The following is a 23,167-nucleotide window of genomic DNA, read 5'->3' as shown; positions in this document are numbered from 1 at the left end:
ATCCTCCTCCTGTGCAAATACTGAGAGGCTGCAGCTCCATGCTCAACAACCCATCCCACCTTCCCCAGACTCCTGCAGGACCATTTCACCCACTCATCCCGCTGGATTTGCTGGAATGTGGATCTGCAGCAGCCATGCAGAGGTGATGGGGCTGCCCTGTCCTGTCTGAGCTGCCAGGAGCACAATTCCAGCCCCAAAATTCCCATGGAAGCCTCCCCAGGGTGTGCTCACAATGAGATTCCTTACATAACCCAGCAGCACGGTGTGAGCTGCACACAGCAGTCAATGCTGCCTGAACCATGGGCCAGATTCCCCTTGGGGAGAATCCTCCTGCTTTAGAGACTGAGATTTACTCTTTAATGAACACACAACTCCAGGTATTCGTGTGGATACAGAATCAGGGATCAGAGAAGGGCTGTGCACACACCTTAATCAGTACTTCAGTCTGTTTTCTAATATTTTGTAGATTTTTCCAATCATTTTCATAGCTCCAACAAAGAATAACCCATCAGCTGAACTCAAAAATAAACCCCAACAGCTTCAAGCTATAAATAACCAAGTCAGATATACAGGATTCTGTAAACTCCTATTTTCACCCTTCAAGAAAACAGGAAAGGTAAAGGAGAAAGGGTGAATTTAGATTTTTTTTTATTATTTTTTAAACAGCATATTGCTGTAACAACAGATAAGAGATCTACACAAAGCCTGGGCAGTGTCAGGATCCCAAAGCAGCACACTGGGAAAGCCTGGAATGATGCCTCTGACACAGGAAGGTTGGAATTCCAGGCTTGCAGCAGGAAAACCACAGCACACAGATTTCCTCAAGCATCTTTTCCAGGCCTGGAAGGAGCTGAGGAAGTGCAAAGTGCTGTGAGTGGAGCAATGGCAGAGAGAGGAGTGAGGAGAAGAATTCAAGAATTGAATCCAGCACTGCAGCACTGATGTGATCACCTGCCTCTCCTTGGGGCCAAGCCCACACAAACCGAGGAGTATTTCCCCACCCAAACAATTATTTCCCACCAGGCTGATGCACCCCAGGAGCTCCAGCCCCTCAGGAAGAAGCCATGAAGTCCCTGGAGGATGTTGGGGTGTCCTCCTCACACAAACATCTCCATGAGCAGCATTTGGAGGGGTGGAATTTGGTCACCTGCAGCTCCATGAGGCCACAGGGGATGCTCAGCACCTCTCCTCAGCCAAAAGTGCTGCACATCTCCACGATCAATACATCAAAGGATGCTTAAAAACCTCAGCACCTTCCTCTCAATCCACTCCTATCCCTGTTTCTTACTAAGAGCTTGCAAACCTCATTTTACAACTGATGGTTCTCATCATATTCAGGCAGAACTGGTTTTGTTTACAAACGGAGCGAAGAAATGGTATAAATTATGCTCCAGAAAACCCTTTGGCATTTTAAGAGGCATTGGAAAGAGCCAATTTCAGAACAGTGTCTCATAATGGATGTCTCCATGGATACCTCTTTGTCAGCACCTCATTAGATAAGAGATGAGACACGTAAGAGTTCTTCTCCTGCGTTTCAGAAGGTACCTCAAAAACACTAATTATGCAAATCTCCATCCTCTTAACTGATGGATACCTGCAAGTTCAGGTGACAAAGTGGATGAGCTGAGCCCTGGCAGGAAAGGAAGGAAAGATATTTCATTTAGAGTCTCTTCTTTATGATTGCTTGATGCTTCAACAATTACTGGGGCCACCGAGCTGCTTCCCCCACACTTCCCTTTTTCCTCTCAACATCAAGAAAACAGAGAGGAGACTAATGGAGATTGCAGGAGCAGCAGGAGGGACACCTGTGGTGTTTGAAAGCAGGAGAGTGTGTGGCAGAGCCAGCAGGATCCCATGATTTTTGACTGAGCAGTGACTGCACCCACATTGAGTAGACAAAATATTTCTGGTTCACGTGTCAGCAAACACCAGTGGATTTAATTATACCAAAAGTGACTCCCTTGTGACCCATCTTCGTTATTAGTCCTTCACCTGAGGCTCTGTGAGCAGAAATATTTTGAGATTTTCTAATGACAATTCCTTGTGTTTCTGGCACGCCAAAGAATCCCCCAGAACTGGGAAAAGCACTTTATTTCTCCCTGAGCTGCAGCCACCTCAGCAGTGCAGGGTGGCAGCTCTAACACACCACAGCCAGGGTGGAGAGGGCAGGAGAGGATGGAAGTTTTCCCAACCTGTGACGAGAAACCAAAACAAAAAAAATAAAATTCATACAGCTTGTTTTTCATCACTGAGACCTTCAGCACAGTCCTCCCACCCCAGGCAGTGCCTTTGGGACGCTGCCATGCAGACACAGGGGTGGCTCTTCAGAAGAACAGAAAACACAGAAGCTTTCGTGCTCTGAATGTGCTGAAAACAGATTTTGATTTTATTTTTATTTTTTATTTTTCATTTTTTTTTGGTCAGACCTTCAGGCTGGAGCCACAGAGTCAGGGGCCCTAAAGTAAACATTGATGTCCTGCAGCTTGAGGAGAGCTGAGAGGAGGTGCAGGCACTGCTCAAACACAGGAAGGAAACACTGCAATTTCCAGAGAGCGCTTGGGAGTCTCCAATGCTGCTCATTTTTTAAAGGGAAGACTTGTGCAAACCTTGAATTTGGAGCATTTTTTCTCCCAGAGAAAATCCTCCTCAGAGAACAAAGCCTTGTTGCACGTGAGAAAGGAGATGAAGCCATTCCTGAAAGAAGCTTCTTTCCATAAGGAAGATTCTCTCCCAGATTCCTGGCTGCCACCTCTGCTCCCCTCTCCCAAGAGGGGCAAACCAGGGCTCCCAGTTCCAAGCAAGCACCACTAAACTGTGACTCCCTGAATTTCCAGTGGCACAATTACGCTCTGGGAGCTATTTTCAGCTGAACATCTCCTTCTCAGCAGGTGTGAGGGAGGTCAGTGGCTGGGGTTAACCAAAGCCAGCTTCTCCAGATTGAATGCGACCTCAGAAATGCCAAGGCCTGAATAAAAAGGCTCATAAACCTACAGAGAGGGCAGGAGTGGAGAGCAGGTAATTCATTTCCACAAATTCATTTCCTCCATGACCTGGAGGAAATCATCAGGCTTTTTTGGAGTTTCATTTGCCTCTTGAGCCTCAGGAATGATGGCTCAGAGTCACCGGGGTGAAAAGCTCTGTGAGAGCAGCCGTGCCAGCCACCCTCTGTGGATATTTCTGTGAGGTGACATCCTTTCTGTCACAGGACTTCTTTTTATTCTCCATGAATTTCCTCAATAACTGCAGCTTTCAGAATACATTTTTTAAGACAAAGACCTGCTTGAATATTAATGCTATCGAAAAATAATGGCAGTTGAAAGTATGTCCTTGATCATGTCTAGACAGGACTGGCTATAATGGATTTCTAGGATCAAGGTAGTAGATATAAATAGATTAATATTACTCAAAGACCTGCAATGTCTCTATGCATTATCCAGAGAGGTGTGATCCTATAGCCTTTCATGAATATCTGCTGTCTAATGAAGAGTGAGGGAATTGTTCCCTGTGAAGGTTCTGAGGTGCTGGGATAGAACTCCCAGAGCAGCTGTGGCTGCCCCAGGATCCCTGGAAGTGCTCAAGGCCAGGCTGGATGGGGCTGGGAGCACCTGGGATAGGGGAAGGTGTCCCTGCCCATGGCAGGGGGTGCAACCTTTAAGGTCCCTTCCAACCCAAACCATTCTGGGATTCTATGGAAGTATCTGGGAGAAAATGATCAAGGGGTGCTGGACAGCTGCTCAGAGTCCACTCGTGCTCTGGTAAAGGCAGTGACAAAAAAACATCAGAACCAACAATAAAACTGAGGCTCAGTAAACTTTAAAGACGAGAAAATGGCATCCAAAGAATGCAGGCAAAGAGCCCTTCCATGCTGTGAGTCACAGAGGAACCTCAGTGCTCAGGACAAATCAGGGGCCAAGAAAACCTGATGGGAGGTCAGACCTGGGCCTGATGCCCGTGGCTGTGCTTCAGAGCCCTCAAAGGCAGCAGGTGAATTCCTGCCTCTGAACTCCTAAGAAATTCTTATTCCCATCCTGTGACAGCCAGCAGCCCAGCCATGGCACAAGCTGAGCTCCTCCAGAACCTCCTCCAGTGCCCAGAGCCCCCAGAACGCTCACTGTGGGTCCATGCACAGCACAGAGCCAAAGGGATTCAGGTGCTCCCAAAGCAGGGAGGGCAGGAACAGCACCAAAACTCGGTGTGATTGCTGTTTCTTGTGCTCTCCCCCAGGTACTGACTGGGGGACTCACACAGTGTGGCTGTGATGTTGTCCCTCCTTCTTCCCTGGGGAAGGAGAATGTGACCCCCAGGAAAGGGCCCCAGCTCCTCTTCACCAGTGCTCAGAGTGATCCCTGCAGCCAGCTCACTGTGCTAACACTCCAAATTCCTCTTGCACTGGGAAAAAGCCTCCATCAGGAACATGCAGATGTTTTTGGGAAGGCTCAGCTGGCTTTGAGCCGTGGGCCAAAGCAGCACCTGCTCCCCACCAAGGCTTGGGTCTTAGCACTGCTGAATATCCCAAATGTTCACTGGGCAGCAGCAAAAACAAGGAATGTCTCCCAAACGTGGCTGTGGTAAAAACAAGGAATGTCACCCAGACCTGGCTGAGGTAAAAACAAGGAATGTCACCCAGACCTGGCTGTGGTAAAACCAGGGAATGTCACCCAGACCTGGCTGTGGTAAAACCAGGAAATGTCACCCACACCTGACAGGGGAAAAAACAGGGAATGTCAGCCAAACCTGCCAGGGGAAAAACCAGGGAATGTCACCCAGACCTGGCAGGGGAAAAACCAGGGAATGTCACCCAGACCTGGCAGGGGCAAAAACAGGGAATTTCACCCAGATCTGGCTATGGTAAAACCAGGGAATGTCACCCAGACCTGGCTGTGGTAAAACCAGGGAATGTCACCCAGACCTGGCTGAGGTAAAACCAGGGAATGTCACCCAGACCTGGCTGAGGTAAAACCAGGGAATGTCACCCAGACCTGGCTGTGGTAAAAACAGGGAATGTCACCCAGACCTGGCAGGGGAAAAACCAGGGAATGTCACCCACACCTGGCTATGGTAAAACCAGGGAATGTCACCCAGACCTGGCTGAGGTAAAACCAGGGAATGTCACCCAGACCTGGCTGCAGGAAAACCAAGAATCTCACCCAGACCTGGCAGAGGCAAAACCAGGGAATGTCACCCAGATCTGCCAGGGGTAAAACCAGGGAATTTCACCCAGACCTGGCTGCTGAGCAGCAAAACCACTCAGGAGCCCAGGACCCTTTCCTGTGCTTCAGCCCCATTCCCACCACCCACGTCCACAGGTTTGTCTCCCCAGGAGCAGCACAGAAATGCTCATCTGGACCCAGAACTGGCTGGGTAAAAGCAGAGGAGCGTTGGCTCAAGAAGCATTCACACTTCTGCAAGGTTCAGCAACATGAAGACCACAGTTTGGCAAGAAAGAGGAAAAAATGAGAAAGGAAGGAAAAAAAACCATGAAAGCACGGGAGCAGGTTCATCGATGAGTTAAGGCTGTTTTAGGTATAAGCCTGGGGGAATTAGTTTAACACTCCATTTCAGCTTCTTTTTCCCATTTTCTTTTGCACCAACTTGCATCTCTCTCCTGTCAGACTTTGATGGCTTTATGTAACTGTTTAAAAATTGAACAAGCTTCTTAACTTAGGTTTAGAAGAACACACTTTTTTGCTTCTCTGTCTCGAATGCACATTAAGAATAAAGATTTCCGGAGAAAACAAGACCTTTTCCATCCTCTGACATCAGCTACTGGAGCACACAAAGCCAAGTCCTTGAGGAGTGGATATTTTGTACATTCTGTTCCAGCACAAACCGGTGCATCTGCAGCCCCAGTGGGTTTTACAAGCGGTAGCTGGAGAGGAAAACTCATCCCAGAGAAAATTCCCATCCCATCCCAGCAGTGGGGGAGAATCCTAGAAAGCAGGAATGAGGGAATAAACCCAAAACCTTGGCAGGGAAGAATGGAAGCCACAGCCTCTGACCTGCTGCTATTGTGAGAATCATTTTTCTTTTGATTTTTACCTTAATACAAAAATTCTTCTACAAAGAATTCTACAAAACAGAAAATATTTCTGCTCTGTGTGATTTGATGTAAAAGCTTAAGAAGAGCCTCCCTCAAGGCTCAAAAAGCAGAGGAAAATAGCCCCCACCCTTTTCTGTATGTTTGCATTTCCTAATTACACCAATTTCTAAGCCAGAACTGTATTTGTTGATGCTTCAGGTTGGCAATGCTGATGGAAGAGGCTTTCAGGAAAGCCAGTAAAAATATTCAACGGCAAGATTTGTAATTAAAGCTTTTCTTTTTTCCCTCATGTTTTGTCTGTTGGAAAGTGTTTGCAGTGTGGGCTCTTGAGGGCAAATGCTGCTTCTTGCTGTTTGCACAAGCTCAGAACAACAGACCCAGCCCCAACTGGTGCCACGAGCTTTGCCCAGCCAGAGCCACAGCATGGACACCTCTCCATGGGCTGCTCTGCTTCCAGCCTGGAGCAAAACCACAGGACCAGGCCTGCAAAAGGCACCAGGAATGGGATTAGGTCAGCTCCAGTTCTGGGGACAAGGGCAAAGTGCAGCTGGCTCGTGGGATCCCAGCGGGGTCAGGCTGGAAGGGACCACAGAGGGCACCTGCTGTCACTGCCTGCCCCAGCAGGGCCACCCCAGAGCACTGGAATATCCTCAGGGAGGGAAATGTTCTGGGCAATCAGGGCTCTATCAGCTGCTCAGGACAGAATTCCTTCCTCCTGTCCAGGTGGGACTTGCTGGGCTCAGTCCCTGCCCGTTCCTCTGCTGCCACTGCTGGACCCTGCTCTGAGCCCTCCCTGCACACAGGGACAGATTGGTCAAATCCCTTCAGCTGCCTCTTCCCAAAGCCAGTTCTGCTCCTGGCCATCCTCTGCTCCCAGACCATCCTGCAGCAGCTTCTTCCTGCTCCTGGAGCATCCCTGGGCATGGTGATCCCAGGCAGCAGGGCCAGAGTTCACCTCCCCAGCAGTGCTGTGCTTCCCTCAGGACCCTGCATCCCTAAACTCATCCCTGACAGGACCCTGCTTCCCTAAACTCAACCCTGACAGGACCCTGCTTCCCTAAACTCATCCCTGACAGGACCCTGCTTCCCTAAATTCATCCCTGACAGGACCCTGCATCCCTAAACTCATCCCTGACAGGACCCTGCTTCCCTAAACTCATCCCTGACAGGACCCTGCTTCCCTGAACTCATCCCTGCCAGGACCCTGCTTCCCTGAACTCATCCCTGCCAGGACCCTGCTCCCCACCTCAGCACAGGCAGCTGCAAACTGGAGTAAAACATTTCCCTTCCAGATCAGAGCTCAAAATTCCAAACTCCTGCCCCAGGCCAGGTCAGGCCGCCGTGCTCCTCATTCCCCACCCATCCCACACAGGATCCTCGAGGGATCAGCACCCCTGGGACCCCGGCAGAGGCTCCCAGAGCTGCAGGATGTTTGAAATGTTTTAAAGGCACGTGGGAGCACCCCAAGCCTCCCCTGGTCACCCCCAAACCCCAGCAGCCCCCCGGTGCCGCAGCAGCTCTGCTCTTACCCAACTTCTGACCTACTTCTGCCTTGTGCTTCTCTCCCTCCCCGCTCCTGCCCTCAGTCCCCAATTAAATCCGTGTGAGATTTCCTCAATTATCCCCTTCCTGTTAATAGATGTGCAAAGAGGATGCCATAACAATGTATTCCCCTGGCACTGGTTCAAAATACATCTCCGAATTAACGTTGAGGAGTGCAGGATGTAGGAACACTTTAATTAAACATAAATGTATAGGAACCAGCAGTTAGGTTTAAGAAAGCTGATCTTTTGCTGCCACCACAACACTTCACCTCAGCCATGCAGTGAGAATCTTCGTGCTACTCTTTAATTGACAGGCCAATAAATCAGCACTAATCTCCCCTCTCTCTGTAGCTGTGCATGCTGTTCTGGAATAGAGCAACATTCCACTGGCACAACCCAAGCTGCAACATGCATGGAAAACACTCCAGGCAAACCTTGAAACCTGTAACAAAACTTGGAGGGGGGACCTGAGCAATAAAAATCCATGTTAGGCAGTTCTGGCAGGAGTAAAGCTTTATACACACCTTTGGAAAGAGGAGGAACAGGAATAGAGAACTCCCACCTGAAGCCATTAAGATGTTCTGATAAGCACTTGCAATTCTGGATGAATACAGAGATAATTTGAACACGATTTCTAATTGAGACAAAAACTGTCTGTGTGGAATAGGGAACGAGCCTGGGAATCTCTCTGCCCATTACAGAAGGCATCGAGTCTCTGCTCAACTTTACAACCCCCTTCTGCCTCATCCCAGGAAAGTATTGAGAGATAAGAAATTGCATGTCTTCATAAAACGGAGGCTTGAATCCATCTGCACACCTCCAGCTGCATTTTCCATAGATGATCTCCTGCTTTATCTCCTCTCCTGGCCCAAAACAATCTCCTAACAGCTCAATAACAAACTCCAATTAACCACATCACTGCAAAGTGATGCTCAGAGTGCTGATGGCACAGAAGGAATAAACAAGATTATTTTAAGCCTGGTGGAGAGTAACTTGCAGCACTTTCAGCCCTGCTGCAAATACCCAGAAAACTCCCAGGCAGCAAGTCCCTGAGTACACAGCAAACAGCCACTGGGGTGATCTCCAAATTATTTAGGGCACTGCAGTGCTGGATGAGGCTGAAATGAAAGGAGATGAAGCCTCAAGGCCAGGCAGGATCTCTGCAGGAGCTGGGAATGCAGCCCTCAGAGCTCCCCCAGAATCCCAGGGGAACACAGCAAGGACTGCGCTTTCCACCGTGCTGGAGATGGGCTGAGCACAGGAAGGAAAAGGAACATTTTTTAACTTTTCCCCAGTATTTCTTCATGCTCTGAGTGGGACCTGGATGTCAAAATGACCTCTGGGACCAAAGTGCCACCTCTCAAAGCCTCAGTCCCCTCTATCTGCAAGGAAGGCAGTGACTTCCAGCCCACTGAAATGACAAGCAGCCAAGCTCTGGAAAACACACTTTGCTCTAAATATGAGAAGCTCTAAACAAAAAGCTGCAGCTTCCCTCTTGCCTCTCCCTGTTTGCTCTGTGTACACCCAAGGCCCTCGTTTCCACCTTACTGCACATGTACTGAAGCTATTTTTGGCCAAGAGTGACGTGGCTTTGTTTGCATAACTGGGTTCCCACCTCATGATCTGCCGCTCTAATAGTTTGCAAAATAATAGCTGGAAAATGTCTGATTCCCCAAGAAGTGCCTGCAAAGTTCAGTTTGTCTTTATCTTAACTCAAAAATAAAGGAAAAGAATTAAAAAAAAACCAAAACAAAACAGGAAACAAGCCTTCCTGCAGCATCACTTATAAAACGCTTCAGCAAGATGTAAAACAAATTATTTAGTGATGACCAGCTGGGATGTGGGGATTTAATTTTGCTTCTGGTTTGGATGAGAGAATCAAACCAGAAAAGACGAGGCCAAAGTCACACAGGAAGAAAACCATTTTACACAGTGGGGCCTTAACAACTCGCGTCAACCCAAAATATCATCCGCAGGAAATGCAAACTTATCACTGATGGCTAAAAACAAAAGCACAGCTCGAAATAGCAGCATTTCAGATGAGGCAAATACGTCGGTTGGACTATTCTCAACTGTCAGAACTGAGCTGCAATCACAGATCTCTCTTGAGGAATATTTGGTATTTGTCCAGTATTAAAAATAAAATGTGAGGTATCTTAGAAAAGAAAGAGATGGCTCAAATAAAGAATGTATGGAAATAAATCCTGCGTGCAGAAGGATCCAATCACTTGCTCTTCTTGTCCAAGTCCCAACTCCTGGCAAAAGAGGGACAAAACCCTCTACAAAACCCTTCTACAAGAAATTCACCTCAGAATTTGGAAATGTGTCAAGAGACTGAGCTAAGGAGACCCATCATACAAAGCAGTGGAGTTATTCCTGCTTCTAGGTGAAGTCCTTGCACCAGGAGGAGTGGAAAGGGAGTCATGACAGGGGCTCATCCTTCTTGGAGGTGCTTCCTGGGCATCCCAGCCCAGCTGCAGCTTGCAGCAGCTGCTCTGCTGCCCTGGCTCTCCCTGGATCCCACAGCATCCCTGGGGAGAGCCCTGCAGGGGACAGCAGCATGTGGAGTGCCAGCAAGGTGGGGCAAAGGCAGCACTGTGTGAGCTCTCCAAGCTCAGAAGTGAAACCCACTGCTCTGGGCAAGAGTGGCCAAAGTGGCCAAAGGCTCTCCAAAAGTGGTCCCCACTGGCCACAATCTGCACTGTTGCTGCTTCCCAGCACTGCAATCCCTTCCCACTCCCCAAAGGATGCTCCCTGCATGGTGTGCCGTGCTCCTGTGTGGGATTGCACACCAGGAACAGCAGCACTGCAGCCAGCTCTCCTCCCATCTCCTTCCCAGGGCAATAATCCCCGCTCCCATCACAGCACAGCCACCACCAAATGTCTGCTCTTGTTCGGAAAAGACTGATCTCTCAAGGTTTTTGGATGACAGGATAATGTATTTCCCTAGATATTAGAGACTGAAAGAGATTTATTAGGGGAATTATTCTCTATATTCTGTGCAGTCCATTAGGAGATGAAGCTTTCCCTGTTCCATCGAGGAGCTCATTGCAGGCCATGTGACAGCACTGATACAATACCCAAGCCCCCTCTGCAGCCTCTCATCCTGCTCATTTCATACTCCTCCAAGTCAATATCCCAGTTCAATTCATGTGTGAAAACCCCCATAATTCTGCAGGACAAAACCAGGGACAAAATTAGACCCTTTATTCCTACCTTTGGTACTGGGGACAGCTTGTTACCAAATCCACTTCAGCTTCTCCAAAACTCAGAGCAGCTGCAGTTTCCCTGGGAGCCCGAATTTTCAGGTGCCAGCACCTCAGCAGTGTGGGCAGGTGCTCTGAATTTGGGGGTTATGAACACAGCCCCTCCAAACTGCACGAGGATTGAACAGCTTGGGGTGAACAGCAAAGGGGATGGTCCCAGATGTTCCTCCCAGGTCATCGACAGAAGCAAAGCACACTCTGGACACTGTGGGATCACAGAGCTCCTCCCAGAGCAGGATGCTGCTCCAGAATCCCGCTCCAGGATCCCAAGGAATTGCCTTTGGCCACATCAGGCTGGTGAAACACTCAGAGCTCATCTCAGAGTCCAAGGAGCCCCACACAGCCACTCCCCATCACCCCTGCTGTGATGTCCCCCCAGCCAGTGCCTTCAGCAGCACTTCTGTCATGCATCTCCAGCCTGATGCATCTCAGAATGGAACCTCAGCAGATACAGAAGACATTTTGGAGCTCTGACCCGTGCTTTTGCCTGTCCTTCCCAAATTCAGCTCCTTTTCAGCTAAACACCGGTGACACCTTGAGTCACGAGCGCAGCCAGGGCTTAGGAAGCACTACAAAAGCATTTGTTCCAATATTTACGCAGGGATTTTTCATGCTACACCTACCACGAACTTTAGTTTATTGGGAACATAGTGCACTGGGGAAGGGCAAACCACAGAGTCTATGCTGCTGCCAAGCAAAATGTCATTAAGGTTTTAGCAATGCAACACAAATTGAGTTTACATTAAAGCTTCTTTTGTATAAACCATATCCCAGAGTGAAACACAGTGACAGAGCTGAGTAATGAGTCGAAGCAGAGCAATCAAGGTGGAACTACTGAGCAATAGGGAAAAGGAGCCATTCCAAAGTGCTATTTAAAGTTAGGCTGAGAGCTCCATTTGAACTATGGAAGTGATTATGTACAGTCTCCATTGCACACACACTGAATGCCATGGAAGATGCAGTACCTGCCACCTGCAGCTGCACAGAGACACCCCGAGCTTCAATGGCACCATAAAAACCATCACAGACTGGAAGCTGAGCTTCTTCTTAATATAGACTTACATATAACTGCTGAAGAGCTGAGAAGTCTGGAACTTCAAATCTCTCTTGTGCTACCCAGCACATAAACCCACAACCCAAAGGTGACCATTTGTCATTTCCAACCTTTCCTTCCTGCAAGATTCAGTCTCTGAAGCCCTGTTTGTCCCCAGGAGTGCTGGAAAATACCGGTGTTATGGCACTGCTGGAGCAACACCAAAGTCACCGAGGTTTGTGTCCCCCCAGCCCTGCTCTGTACAGAACCACAGCGTTTCTGGACGTTTTTCTAAACACCCAGAGCATGGGATGTTTGGAAATCCCACTCATTTCTAGCTCCAGGCTGTATAAAGTGTGTTTTGCACCGCTCCCTGGGGAGGGAGCCCAGAGCAGGGTCTGTTCATGCCAGAGGGATGCAATGGGCTGGGGCTGACCTGGAGCTCACACTCAGCTCCCAAAGCCAGCAGGTCAGGCACAGCTCAGGTGCTGAAAAGGCTGCAGTGCTGCAGTCAGGGGTGCAGGGACCCTGCCTGGGCACTCCTCACACAGCCAGATGGGGCTGGATCACAGCACTGCAATATTCTGAAGCTCAATCCCTGCTTCCCCCTCGAATGAGCAAGCCAATCTTGATTTATGTGAACAACAACACACAGACAGTTTTTCAGAACTTGCAAAAAAACATTTATAAATGGCTAAATATATAAAAAAAAACAACCCAAAGAACAACTCCATAAAGATTTCAGAGCACTGCTAAGTAGAGCAGCATAATAGGTTTATCAAGATATAAAGCAGCCCTCCCCAAAATATACAGCTCAGACATACCCTGCCAGCAGAAGTACTCAATGTTTAAGATGAGGGAAGAGAGATTCAGTGAGGATTTGTTTTCCTGGCAGCCCTCCATACGTGCACATAAACCTCTTGTAGCAGCACACTGATATTTAAACTAATTAGCACCAGGAAAGCCTCGGGACTCTGCTTTTCTCCCAGCCTGTTCCCAGGGACACAGGGGCTCCAAAATCTGACTGTGATCACATCCCACTCACGTCCCAGGATGCTGCAGCCCAGGAGCCCCAGCACACCCCCCTTCCTGCCCAAGTACACGGGAACACGGGGCAGGACACTTGGCAAAGAGAAAAAAAATCTCCCCTCTGCCCAAACTGCCCACTCAGCACTATGTGAGAGGATAAAAATAGCAGGCAGGAGGGCTGGCTCTGAATATCAAGCAGCATTCCCACCCAAATCAACTTCCCCCTCACTCTGTTCTCCCACAGGCTGCACGTTGCCTGAATTTCCTATTCCTCATAAACACAGCCGGTGGGGATTTAGCTCTGGGGAGGCTGGCACATCCACCATCATCGCTCTGGCAACCCCCCACCAGCCTCTGGAAAGAGCTCCTGACTTCCAGAGGAGAAAGGACAGGCTGGGGGGGTGGGTTTTGTGAATATTCAACACCTCTGCACAGCAGGCCTGCCTATTATTAGTATAGGGGATGTCAAAGAAGCTCCTCTCATGCAAAGTTTCCAGTCTAGCTAATTAACAGTGGCTTCCTCCAGCATATAAATTTGGGCTCTAGTCCCTTGTACACAAGCACACAGGGCAGGAAGGAGAGAAGGAGAAGAGAACAGGAATGGCTGCAGTCATTTTTAAAGGCTGGAAATGAAATCTCTCAGGTAAGACAGGGAGAATTAACACACATTGAGAGGAGGCCTCCCCTCTTAGGAAGGGCTGAATCTCCCATCTTTTAAAAAAAGACTGGATGTGGCACACAGTGCCATGGTTTAGTTGAGGTGGTGTTAGGGCATGGCTTGGACTCAATGATCTTAAAGGTTTCTTCCAAAGTAGTGGAGCACATCCCCAGAGCACCTGTCTGGAAAAAGCTGAGATGATTTTGACTGGGCAGCTACCAAGAAGCAAAAGATTTCCTGACAAGGGGCAGCAGAGGCCAGTGATTTGGGTCAGGATGGGACTGTCACCCCCTGCTTCTGACACCCAGACCATAAAACATCTCCCAGCACCGCTCTGGGGCTGCAGAAAGGAACTCACTGCTCCCCTTGCCCCAGGATCAGCCACAGCCCAGCTGGCAGGACCTGCCTGAGGGTAAATCAGAGACATGAGAGATGCTGAGGGTCCTGGCAGGGCAGCCTTTAGGGCACTCCTTGCCATCCCTGCTGCAGCTCAGGGCACCTTGAGATCTCCTGCAAGTTGGTCTTGATTGTGCCAAACTGCTTTCACAAAAGCAAAGGCTCTAAGTGACCTAAGTGCTAAACCAAAATGCTCTGCACATAAACTGCTTCAACACAGAGTTTTCTCCAGGCTGAAGAGTGTACTCTGGAAAAAAAAATTAGAGACTGAAAGCTTTTAGAAATCTGACCTTATTTAGTTTTATCTGCTTCTTAAATTAGGAGAGAAATAAAAAAAAAATAAATATTGTATGGCTCCACACATAGCACCCTGCAGTGCTTCAGTTTCTTATTCCCACCTACAAAGTGGGAGCCATAACATTATCTACTCCATAAAAAACTTCTCCAGCTTGTGCCCAGATTTCAGACACTCTTGCTTGGAAGGATAAATCCCTGCTTTCTGCACTGCTCTGCCACCTCACTGGTGTCAGCTGTCAATGAAAGCATCAAAAGACAAGAGATACCCAGGCCCACAAATCTCACCCCAAATTTCCACATCTTGCCAGAGCAGAAACTTCTTTCTGGCCAAAAGGTGATTTGCAGCCCTGTAGATCTTCACTGAGCTCGGGGCAGAGGTGACAGATGAGTTTCCCAGCACTGCTATTGTGAGCCACATCTACATATCCTGCTCCTCTGATTTACTCTGATTTATAAACCCCAGCAAAGGTTTCAGAGCTGCCTGTTTGCCATCATTTAAAAACAAGCTGCTTTATGAACAGGCCTCTCCAAACCCAATTCCCTGCCTCAGTGGTGCACAGGTTTTTGGCATGGTTGTGGCTGAGCCAAACAGCACCCACAGATCTCTGGGTCAGGAGCAGCTCGCTTCCCCTTCCAGCTCCACATCCTTCCCACCCATCAGCACAGGAGAAGCAGTTTCCTAGGTGACCTTTCCCCAGCTTCAGCAGGGTGTTTGGTTTGCTGAGGTTTCTGTTTTCCACAGCTTCTCTAAGGGGCTTTGATGCAATCTGGGCTCTGTTTGCCATCTGAAACAGGCCTGGCTTTATCAGGATTCACAGGGCACAGATAATTCAGGAGCAATTTTGTGTCACAACAGCACCTTGGCTTCCAGGAGGGTCTCCAGGACAGCTATGAAAGCTGCAAATGCTCCTCTTAAAAGATTAATAAAGTGATTAATTAAGGTGTAATAAAGTGATTAATTAAGGACCAAACCCATCCATGCACTGGTCAGTACCAGATCCTGAACAGGGACACAGCTAATGGACAACACACCTGAGACATTCCAAGGCAGGGCTTGTACACTGCCCAACAGGATATTTCACTGCTCTGCAGTCACCTGCCTTATCCTGGCCTCAAGGACAAGCAGCTTTATTGGATCTGGATCATTTTATCTTCCAGGAAAACTTTGTTCAAAGCTTTAGATGTTCAGCTTGTTTAAAACCAGAATAGCTTCCCTGAGTTGAAAGAAGCAGTTCATGTCGTGGCAGCGAGGTAGGACCCAAAGGGAAGAAAGAGAAAAAGAAAAGCTGAACTCCTTGTCTAGCTCTCCTGTGCCTTTGTACCTCAGCTCACAGAAACTCAGCAAAGAAAACAGAAGTGACGCAAGATGGAATTCCAGAAAGCCACAAGCGACCAAAATTCCAGCGGCGCATCCCCGCACGCGTTCCCTGGAAACCAACACCCAACACAAGGAGGATGGAGAAGCCAGCGTCACTCACTGCCAACTTACTGCTCCTGGGATGGAAAAACACACCCAGAGGCCAGGCCCCCCTGGAAATCACATTTCAGGAAGGCAGTTCATCAAATATCAAAGGGGAAAGAAATACAATAAAGGTCTGGTGAGGAAGGACAGCAGTGGGGTGGGAAAGAGCCACAGAGACACAAGAGAAGGTCAGTTCCCTACTCCAGCAGGGAAATTCCTGGCTCCCAGATCATCCTTTGTTCCTGTGCCCTAGAGGAACAACAAGGGCTAAAAAGCTCTTCTGCCACACTCAGTAGAAAACTCTGCCTGCATCACAGCACAAACTGGGAAACCTACTGGGTTTGGGACAATCCTGATCTGAAACCAGACTCACGAGTGCTACAAATCCAAAACAAGGCCTCCAGACTTCAAACACAGGGGCACAGCAAAAAAACCCACCCCCCACCCAAGCAAGGAAACACATCAGACAAATTACACCATTTTTGCCATCTTTTCTGAATTTTTCCCAGAGGAAAACGTCCCCAGGCCCACAATAGCTTTTCCTTCCCCCACGAGAAGCATCATTCACAAAAAAAGAACCAAGTGGATTGTGCCTACATTTGCAAAACACTTTGGGAAAGAAGCAGTGACACGAATTTGTCGCCGAGATGGTGCTGGGAGCAGCACCAAACCCAAAGGACACAAGGCTAAAAAAGGAAGGAGAAAAAATAAACCCATCAAAACCATGGAGCAGATCTGAAGGCGACGTGAAACGTCACAGCTCCCTCCACCTGCAAGGAACACTCAGCCACAGGCACAGGAGGCCCAGGGACAGTCCAAAAGTCTCTGCTACCCATTGAAGGGACACTGATTTGGGGAAAATACGATGCACCTAAGCTTTTATTGCCACAAAATAACAACAAACCAAAATAATCCCCATCTGTGGCGGAAGGAGCCAGGGATTGAGGAAGCTGTTAGTCAAGCACATTGTTATAAACACAAAGCCCAAAGCAGGCAAATCCCAGCCCTGAATCAGGCAGAGAGGCACGTTCCACACAGCTCCTTACCCGACTGATCTGCAGCTTCTCAGCTCCAGGCTTGAAGAGGTTCCATCGACGGCCGCCGTTCCGGCAGTTCCCGCGCACCTTCAGGGTCTTTGAAGCCTGTTCGTTCTCAGCTGCCAGGAGAAAATCCACAGGAACAAAAAAAAAAACAGGAATGACAAAAGATAAATGCTGTGCTTTAGCTCAGGCTGGGGGCGGAGGCTGTTCTTTTAAATGAAAGAAACAAAATTGTTTGCAGGAGACTCATTCAACCTCTCCTTTAGAAAAAGAGAGCACAGAGTATATTTAGGTGCTTTATTCAGTGCTCTTGGGATACAAGAGAAATAGTGCAGCTTGGATACTACAAAAAGGCAGGGCTGGGAGCCACATCCCGAGGTGGGGCCAGCCCAGCTGGGTGCAGAGCCAGGATGCTCTGCCAGGAGCTCCAGGAGCAGCAGACCCTCATCAACCTGCAGCGGTGTGCACAGGGCAGCACCTGCAGCAATGCCAGCTGCACGCTCACTGTGCTCCACGGGATGCCAGGCCTTGGAAAAGAAACAGCTCCTCCAATTTACACACAAAACAGAAATGGGGAAGTCCATAAAAGCTGGTTTTTTAAGGAAACTGGGCTGGTTCTCACCCCCAGTGTTTCAGGCCGAGCCCTCACAGATGCAGTTCTGCTCTAGCTTTGACTAGACACAAAAAACCTCAGCAAACCCCAGCCTGGCCTTGCAGATGGCACTACCCAGGCACAAAGCAGCTTCTGAAAAAAGGCAAATGAGCTCTACTTTTCCAATTAAAATTTCCAATGTGACATTTTCAGCTCCACATCCCGTCCCCCTCTTTTTAGGCCATTCTGTATTAGACCATTCTGTATTTTCCCTCCCACATTTGGAAAGCTTAGATTTTAATCCTTTTTTCCATCAGGTTCTTCACATCCCTTGGCCTGGAGGGAATGAAACAGAGCTGAGCACCACTGGTGCCCCCACAGCTGCTGCCAGCACAGGTACCTGTGATCCAGGCAGTGCACAGATGTGGTATATGGTGTTTCCAGAACCTGGAGATTCCTCATCCCAGTCATGGAGCAAGGATCTAGGGAAAACAGCCACTTTCTGGAATCCTTCCCTAAAAGATGCTCAGTTTCTATCTCCTGACGTACCTCTAACCCGGCAGAGGTTTCAGACTGTGTCAGTCCTGGGGGGTTTGAGACCAGAATAAATAAATTCCAGGCTTTGGGAGAGTGGAGACCCCCAAAGCGAACAGGTGGGGGCTCTGCCCTGCCCATTCCAGAGCGCAGCAGGGCAGGGATGCTGCTGCAGCCTGGCTGGGCAGCCATCCTGATTTTCTTCCAGTGTTGCTGGGAGAGAGATTGCACTGAGACCTATTTCCTCAATGCTGATGCAGGCAGCCTGCTGCTATTTTTAGCAGCCCACGTTTCACTTTGGAGACTCTTGGCGAGCCGGGCTGCAGCACGGTGCCGATTACAGCGGGAGGCGATGGATGGAGCAGCAAACACGGAATGCTCGCTCCGAGGGGCTGTGTGACCCCCCTGTGCTGGGAACCACTGCACCCCGGCAGCAGAGCCATCAATTAACAGCACAGGCAGCTAATTGGCCTTGTCTCCCCCAGTTCTGCTGAAGCCTGATGTGCTGCCACCATCCATCAGCCGCCCGGATCCCCGGAGTGCTCCCCAGCAATGCCAGCACAATCTGGCAGCGCTTCGTGCTCGCCCATTGCTAAATCACAGGATTCTTCATGCCAGCAGTGGCCCTTCAGGAAATAATTTCCTTTCTCTCATTATCAATCTTTTTAATTAGGAGGTTCAAAAAATGATGTCATCTATTCAGCCATCAGCCAATTTACCTTCAGATACAGATACATTCCACGGTGCTCTGGTGTCACTGTGAGCAGGGCAATGCAGAGGGGTCACCCCAGTCTTTGGCTCATGAGATACCATCATTCATCATGAAAAGTACCCAAGCACGAGAGGAAAAAACCCCTCACTTCTTGTGTTTCCAAACAATCAGACTTGAGTAGTGATCTCAGTATCCATCATCACTCACCACCTCCAAACGGTGACTACTCAGTGAGTACTCACCACAGAGGATCCTTAGAGGACAGAAATTCAAGAGAAAAGCACCAAATATAAACTCACACAGCAGCTGCTGAACAGCTCTTACACCTCACGTGCCTACCCCTGCTCATCCTCTCATAACCAGATTTTGGGGATTGTGTTAGAGACATTAAAGGGAGAAAACAGCCTTATTTCATAAACACACAGTGCACAAGAAGATCCTATTAGCCAGCAAGAAACTCCTCAGCACGCGGCTCTCAGAGCTCCCTCACCTGGCACCAGGGATGTAACCAGCAGGGATGCAAACCCCATTCCTGCCTTTCCCACCCCTGCTGCAGCATGGGTGACATCCAAACAGCCAAAACTGGCGAAGAGGCACTCACCACGTCTGCGGAGCAGGTGCTGCATGCGCCCTCCCAGCTGGTCCAGCCCCATGGGGGTGCTCTGTGAGAGGGGCTCGGAGCGGCAGCGCTCCACCAGCGCCTTGAAGGGCTCTGCTTGTGGGGACGGCTGTGCAGGATGAGATGTCGGCTGCCAAGAGAAGGGGAACAGAAGAATTTTACCAACAGCAGTTAGATCTCAGGCAAAGCAACCACAGGATGTACAATAATCCACGGAATTTCCATGAGCGCAGCTCGCTGCAGCCTGCACCCGCTGCATTTCTGACTGCAGGACCTGCTGGCCCTGGCGTGCAGCTCCAGTGCCCCTATTGCAGCTTAGCCCTCTTGCAGCTTGGAACCCAACACTTCCAGTGGCCCTGAGTATCCTGGGAACTTCAGGGAGAAACCCTGATGGAGACCCACCTGCTGCTCAGTGTTTTGGGGGTGAGGCTGCTCTCCCATTCCCAAATCCCAGCAGGAGCACAGCCAAGGAAGGAATTAGCTGGTGCTCAGGAGCCCGTACCAGCAAGGGCTGGCTGCTTCCAAGGGACAGCAAAGAGCAGCCAAACAGGTTGGCAGCTCACAGCTAACCAGACATGTCCTTGCATCTGTAGCCTTTACTTGAATAAAACAGCTGCAATTAGCTGAAGCACCCATAAAATGGTCAAATAACTCAGTTATACCTTAATGCTCAGCAACACTAATCCAAAGAATTGGCATTTACAGCTAAGTGGAGAAAAATGCCGACGTTTTCCTCACTCCAACTTTTATTATTCTATTCCAGGAGGAAAAGTTCCTGAAAACGACAACTGTACCGTGACATTTTGCAGAATGGAATGTTCTTTTTAAAAACATCACAATTCAAACTCCTACTTTTCATTTTATTCTCTGTGACATGTGACACCGTGGAAGTCGTGTGTATAATCTTAGAGTCAAGAAATCAGAAGAAAAATCATCTGACAAAGGTCAAGGGAAGCAAACAGGAGGTGTTCCTCTCTGGGAGGTTTCTAGGCTCAATCACAGACACATCTGTCACACTTCCAGGAATAACTGCTAATAACTGAGTGCCTGGGATGGTTTGGTGGATTCATCCTCGAGACTCCAGCAGCTCATTTTCACTGATGTGCTGTTATTTTCATTTACAGGTGAAGAACAAAGCAGACAGGCTGTAATTACCCCAGAAGAAAACTGTGGATGAATTAAGGCTCCATCTCCCAGCACCAGCATCATATCCCAGTGAACCAATTCACTTCTCTTAGCTGCAAAACAGCTGGGAAGAGGTAAAAGCCAAGGAAAACCTTCCATCCAGGGAATTTTGGACACAGAGTCCCTTTAGCATAATGCCAGCAATGCCCAGGGCTTCCTCTTCCCATCCCTACTCTGATACCCTGTTTTAACTTTTGAGGCTGGGAAAGGGATAAAGGAAAGTCACACCATGTGTTTAAAGAAAACATGTGGAAATCTGAATTATCCATGTGTTCCATGGCTGGTTCTATATACAAGCAAAGAGCATCAGCTTTGCAAACTCAACCTGCCTTTCCCTGATGATGTTAAAAATACGCTTCCCAAAAAAACCCTGCCCCACTATAGATAGCACTAAATATAGGCTTTAATTCAAGGATTTTGCTAGCACCTCCTGGTTATTATGAATACAAGAATCTGAACAGCTTGCAGATAGGCTTTAGAAGTTTTGTCTCCTCTAAAAATAAAATGATTGTCAGACACAACCATATTAAAAGCCATAAATACCCCAAATCTTCATTCTGCAAGTAAATTGCACCTCGCTGCAGAAAGGAACACAGCGCTCTTTTGGCAACGGCAGGATTTAGAAAGTGAAGTATTATTTGTTAATTTGGAAGGACTATAAAGTCTTTTGTTACAGCAGGCTGAGACACAACCCAGGAGCTGAACAATCAGGAGATGAAGAAAGCTCTGAAGATCAACCCTCCCAGATACCATTTTCTGGTCAGTGTCATTCAGCAGTGGGATTTTTATCCACTCAGCAATTCCATCTCTGCAGCTGCTCCCACAAGAAACCAATCTCCAGCTCAAAGTCGCTACGGGCATCACCTGCAACTTCTCAGCAAACACACAAAAGGGAACTCTGCTGCACCTTCCTCTTGTGAAAAGGCACTTGGAGCTGCACTAAAGGCAGAGCCCAGAGCTGTGGGAGGATGTGAGCTGTGGCCCAGCTATCAGGCAGCAGATCTGTAACCCCATCCCCTGGCACGAGCACACTCAGGGAAATCGGTAACCCTGAGCTTCTAGTCAGAGCCACCGCAGGGAGGTGGGTCTCCCTCCCGCTTTCCCCCGGAGAAACGGAGCACAGGAACCCCAAAACACTCCTAAAGCCCTGACAGCTCCCATATCCACATGGGCCACTCACAGCAGCAGCACCTTTGTGGCACTGGGACACTTTGTGAGTCCAGGACTCAGACAAACAACCTCAGCAGCTGCTCCGGAGAAACATCCGCAGCCATGCAGGAGTTTGAGCACACAGCCCCTTACAGAGCCCTGAAACCAACCACAGCATCCCATCAGCCTGCCACCTCGTCCTATGGGACACACAGCTTTTGCCAAGGCTGACAAGCCTGTAGAAATCTCATTTTCACACTTCTGGCAATCCTAATTCCCCCAGAGAACAGCCTCACAAACTAAACTATGTGCAGCCAGAAAAAAGCTGCAGCCTGCAAACCCTTTGGAGATAAAATTCTGAACCCCAAGGATAAAGATTAGGCTTTCTGTTCCATCAAAATAACCTCTTATTTCTCAACCAAGCCAGCAGAGGGCACAGAAAGACTGTGGTGAAAGCCCTCTGCTGTCACTGTGAGGGTGACACCAGCCCAGAGGCTCCCAGATGCTCCCAGTCCATCCTTTGGCAGATGTCTCTGCCAGAAATAAACCTGACACTTGTTTCTGGGTCCTAAAAACTCCAAACTGATACTTGAAATATGAATTCAGATGCCTGTTTTGCAACCTCTCCTCATGTCACTCCAAAGGAGGCATCAAATCATCCCAAACCCTGTCCATGGACACACCAGCCAGTTTGGAACCCTGATGGAAGGCTGGAATTGCAAAATACGCAGTACCAAAGCTGCTTTCCTCTAAACATCATCTCAAGCTACTGGAAATTCTCAAAGACAACTCCTGGAGCTAGGCCTGACTTCCTGCAGCAGCAGTTTCCCTGATGGGATGCTGTGGTGTTTATTGAGGTTGGAGGAGGATAATTCACTTCAGTGGAGACACAGAAAATGGAAACTCTGCCCAAAAACTAGTGAAACCTCCGTGTCATCTTTCACTCTATTTATCCCAGAATAAGGATGGCACTGTGATTCCAGAGCTGCAGCAGCGTGAATGCAGTAACACACTTCCCACTGACAATTTGTTCTGATTTTTACTGTTCTTCCAATTCCTCAAAGCAGTTTATCTCCACTGTTTCACAAATTCCCAGAACACATGAAAGTTTGGGATGGGGTCTAAAACAACTATCAGGGATGTGCTTTCCTACTTTTCTGCATCTACTTTTATTAAATGCTGCTGCAATGCTCTTTCCTTTAAAGCACCAGGATCAAATCCTACCTATTTGCCCAAAATATCACTCAGCTCCTGCCCAAAGACATTAGAATTTTAAAAGGCAAGACCAGGAAAGCAAAAACCGGGGGCATTAATTGCAGAAACAACTAAACAGATTTACTTACTGGCAGAACCCATGTACATATCCCCTAAATCCCACTCCCTTGTGCTACACCAGCCTCAGTTTCTCACACCATCTCCCCAGGGGAGCCTCTGTAGGAACAGGCACTTTTATGTTTATTTTTTTTTGGGGCGATGTTTAAGTTATTTGGGAAATGCTTTCTGCCCTGCTCTGCTCACACACTAAAACTGCTGGGGAACTTGCTCAGAGAACTCAGCCTGTCCAAGCCACCCTGTCCTGGCAGCACCTTCTCCCTGTGGTTGAGCACTTCC

The 23,167-nt window shown here is 48.6% G+C and overlaps 1 protein-coding gene across 1 annotated transcript in view; it reads right to left on the bottom strand.

Moving 5' to 3' along the window:
- Positions 1-23,167, bottom strand: part of ARHGEF9 (Cdc42 guanine nucleotide exchange factor 9) — a 192,611-nt gene that overhangs the window by 142,852 nt on the left and 26,592 nt on the right. The window contains exons 3-4 of the mRNA XM_058847469.1: positions 19,205-19,352; positions 16,772-16,881 (exon numbers count right to left, since the gene is read on the bottom strand). Of these exons, the coding sequence (XP_058703452.1) occupies positions 16,772-16,881; positions 19,205-19,352 (258 nt within the window). The remainder of the gene's footprint in view (positions 1-16,771; positions 16,882-19,204; positions 19,353-23,167) is intronic.

This window comes from Poecile atricapillus, chromosome 12, assembly GCF_030490865.1.
Source record: "Poecile atricapillus isolate bPoeAtr1 chromosome 12, bPoeAtr1.hap1, whole genome shotgun sequence".
Lineage (NCBI taxonomy): Eukaryota > Metazoa > Chordata > Aves > Passeriformes > Paridae > Poecile > Poecile atricapillus.
Note: the sequence above shows the minus strand (reverse complement) of the source record. Positions and strands in the feature narration are given on the sequence as shown.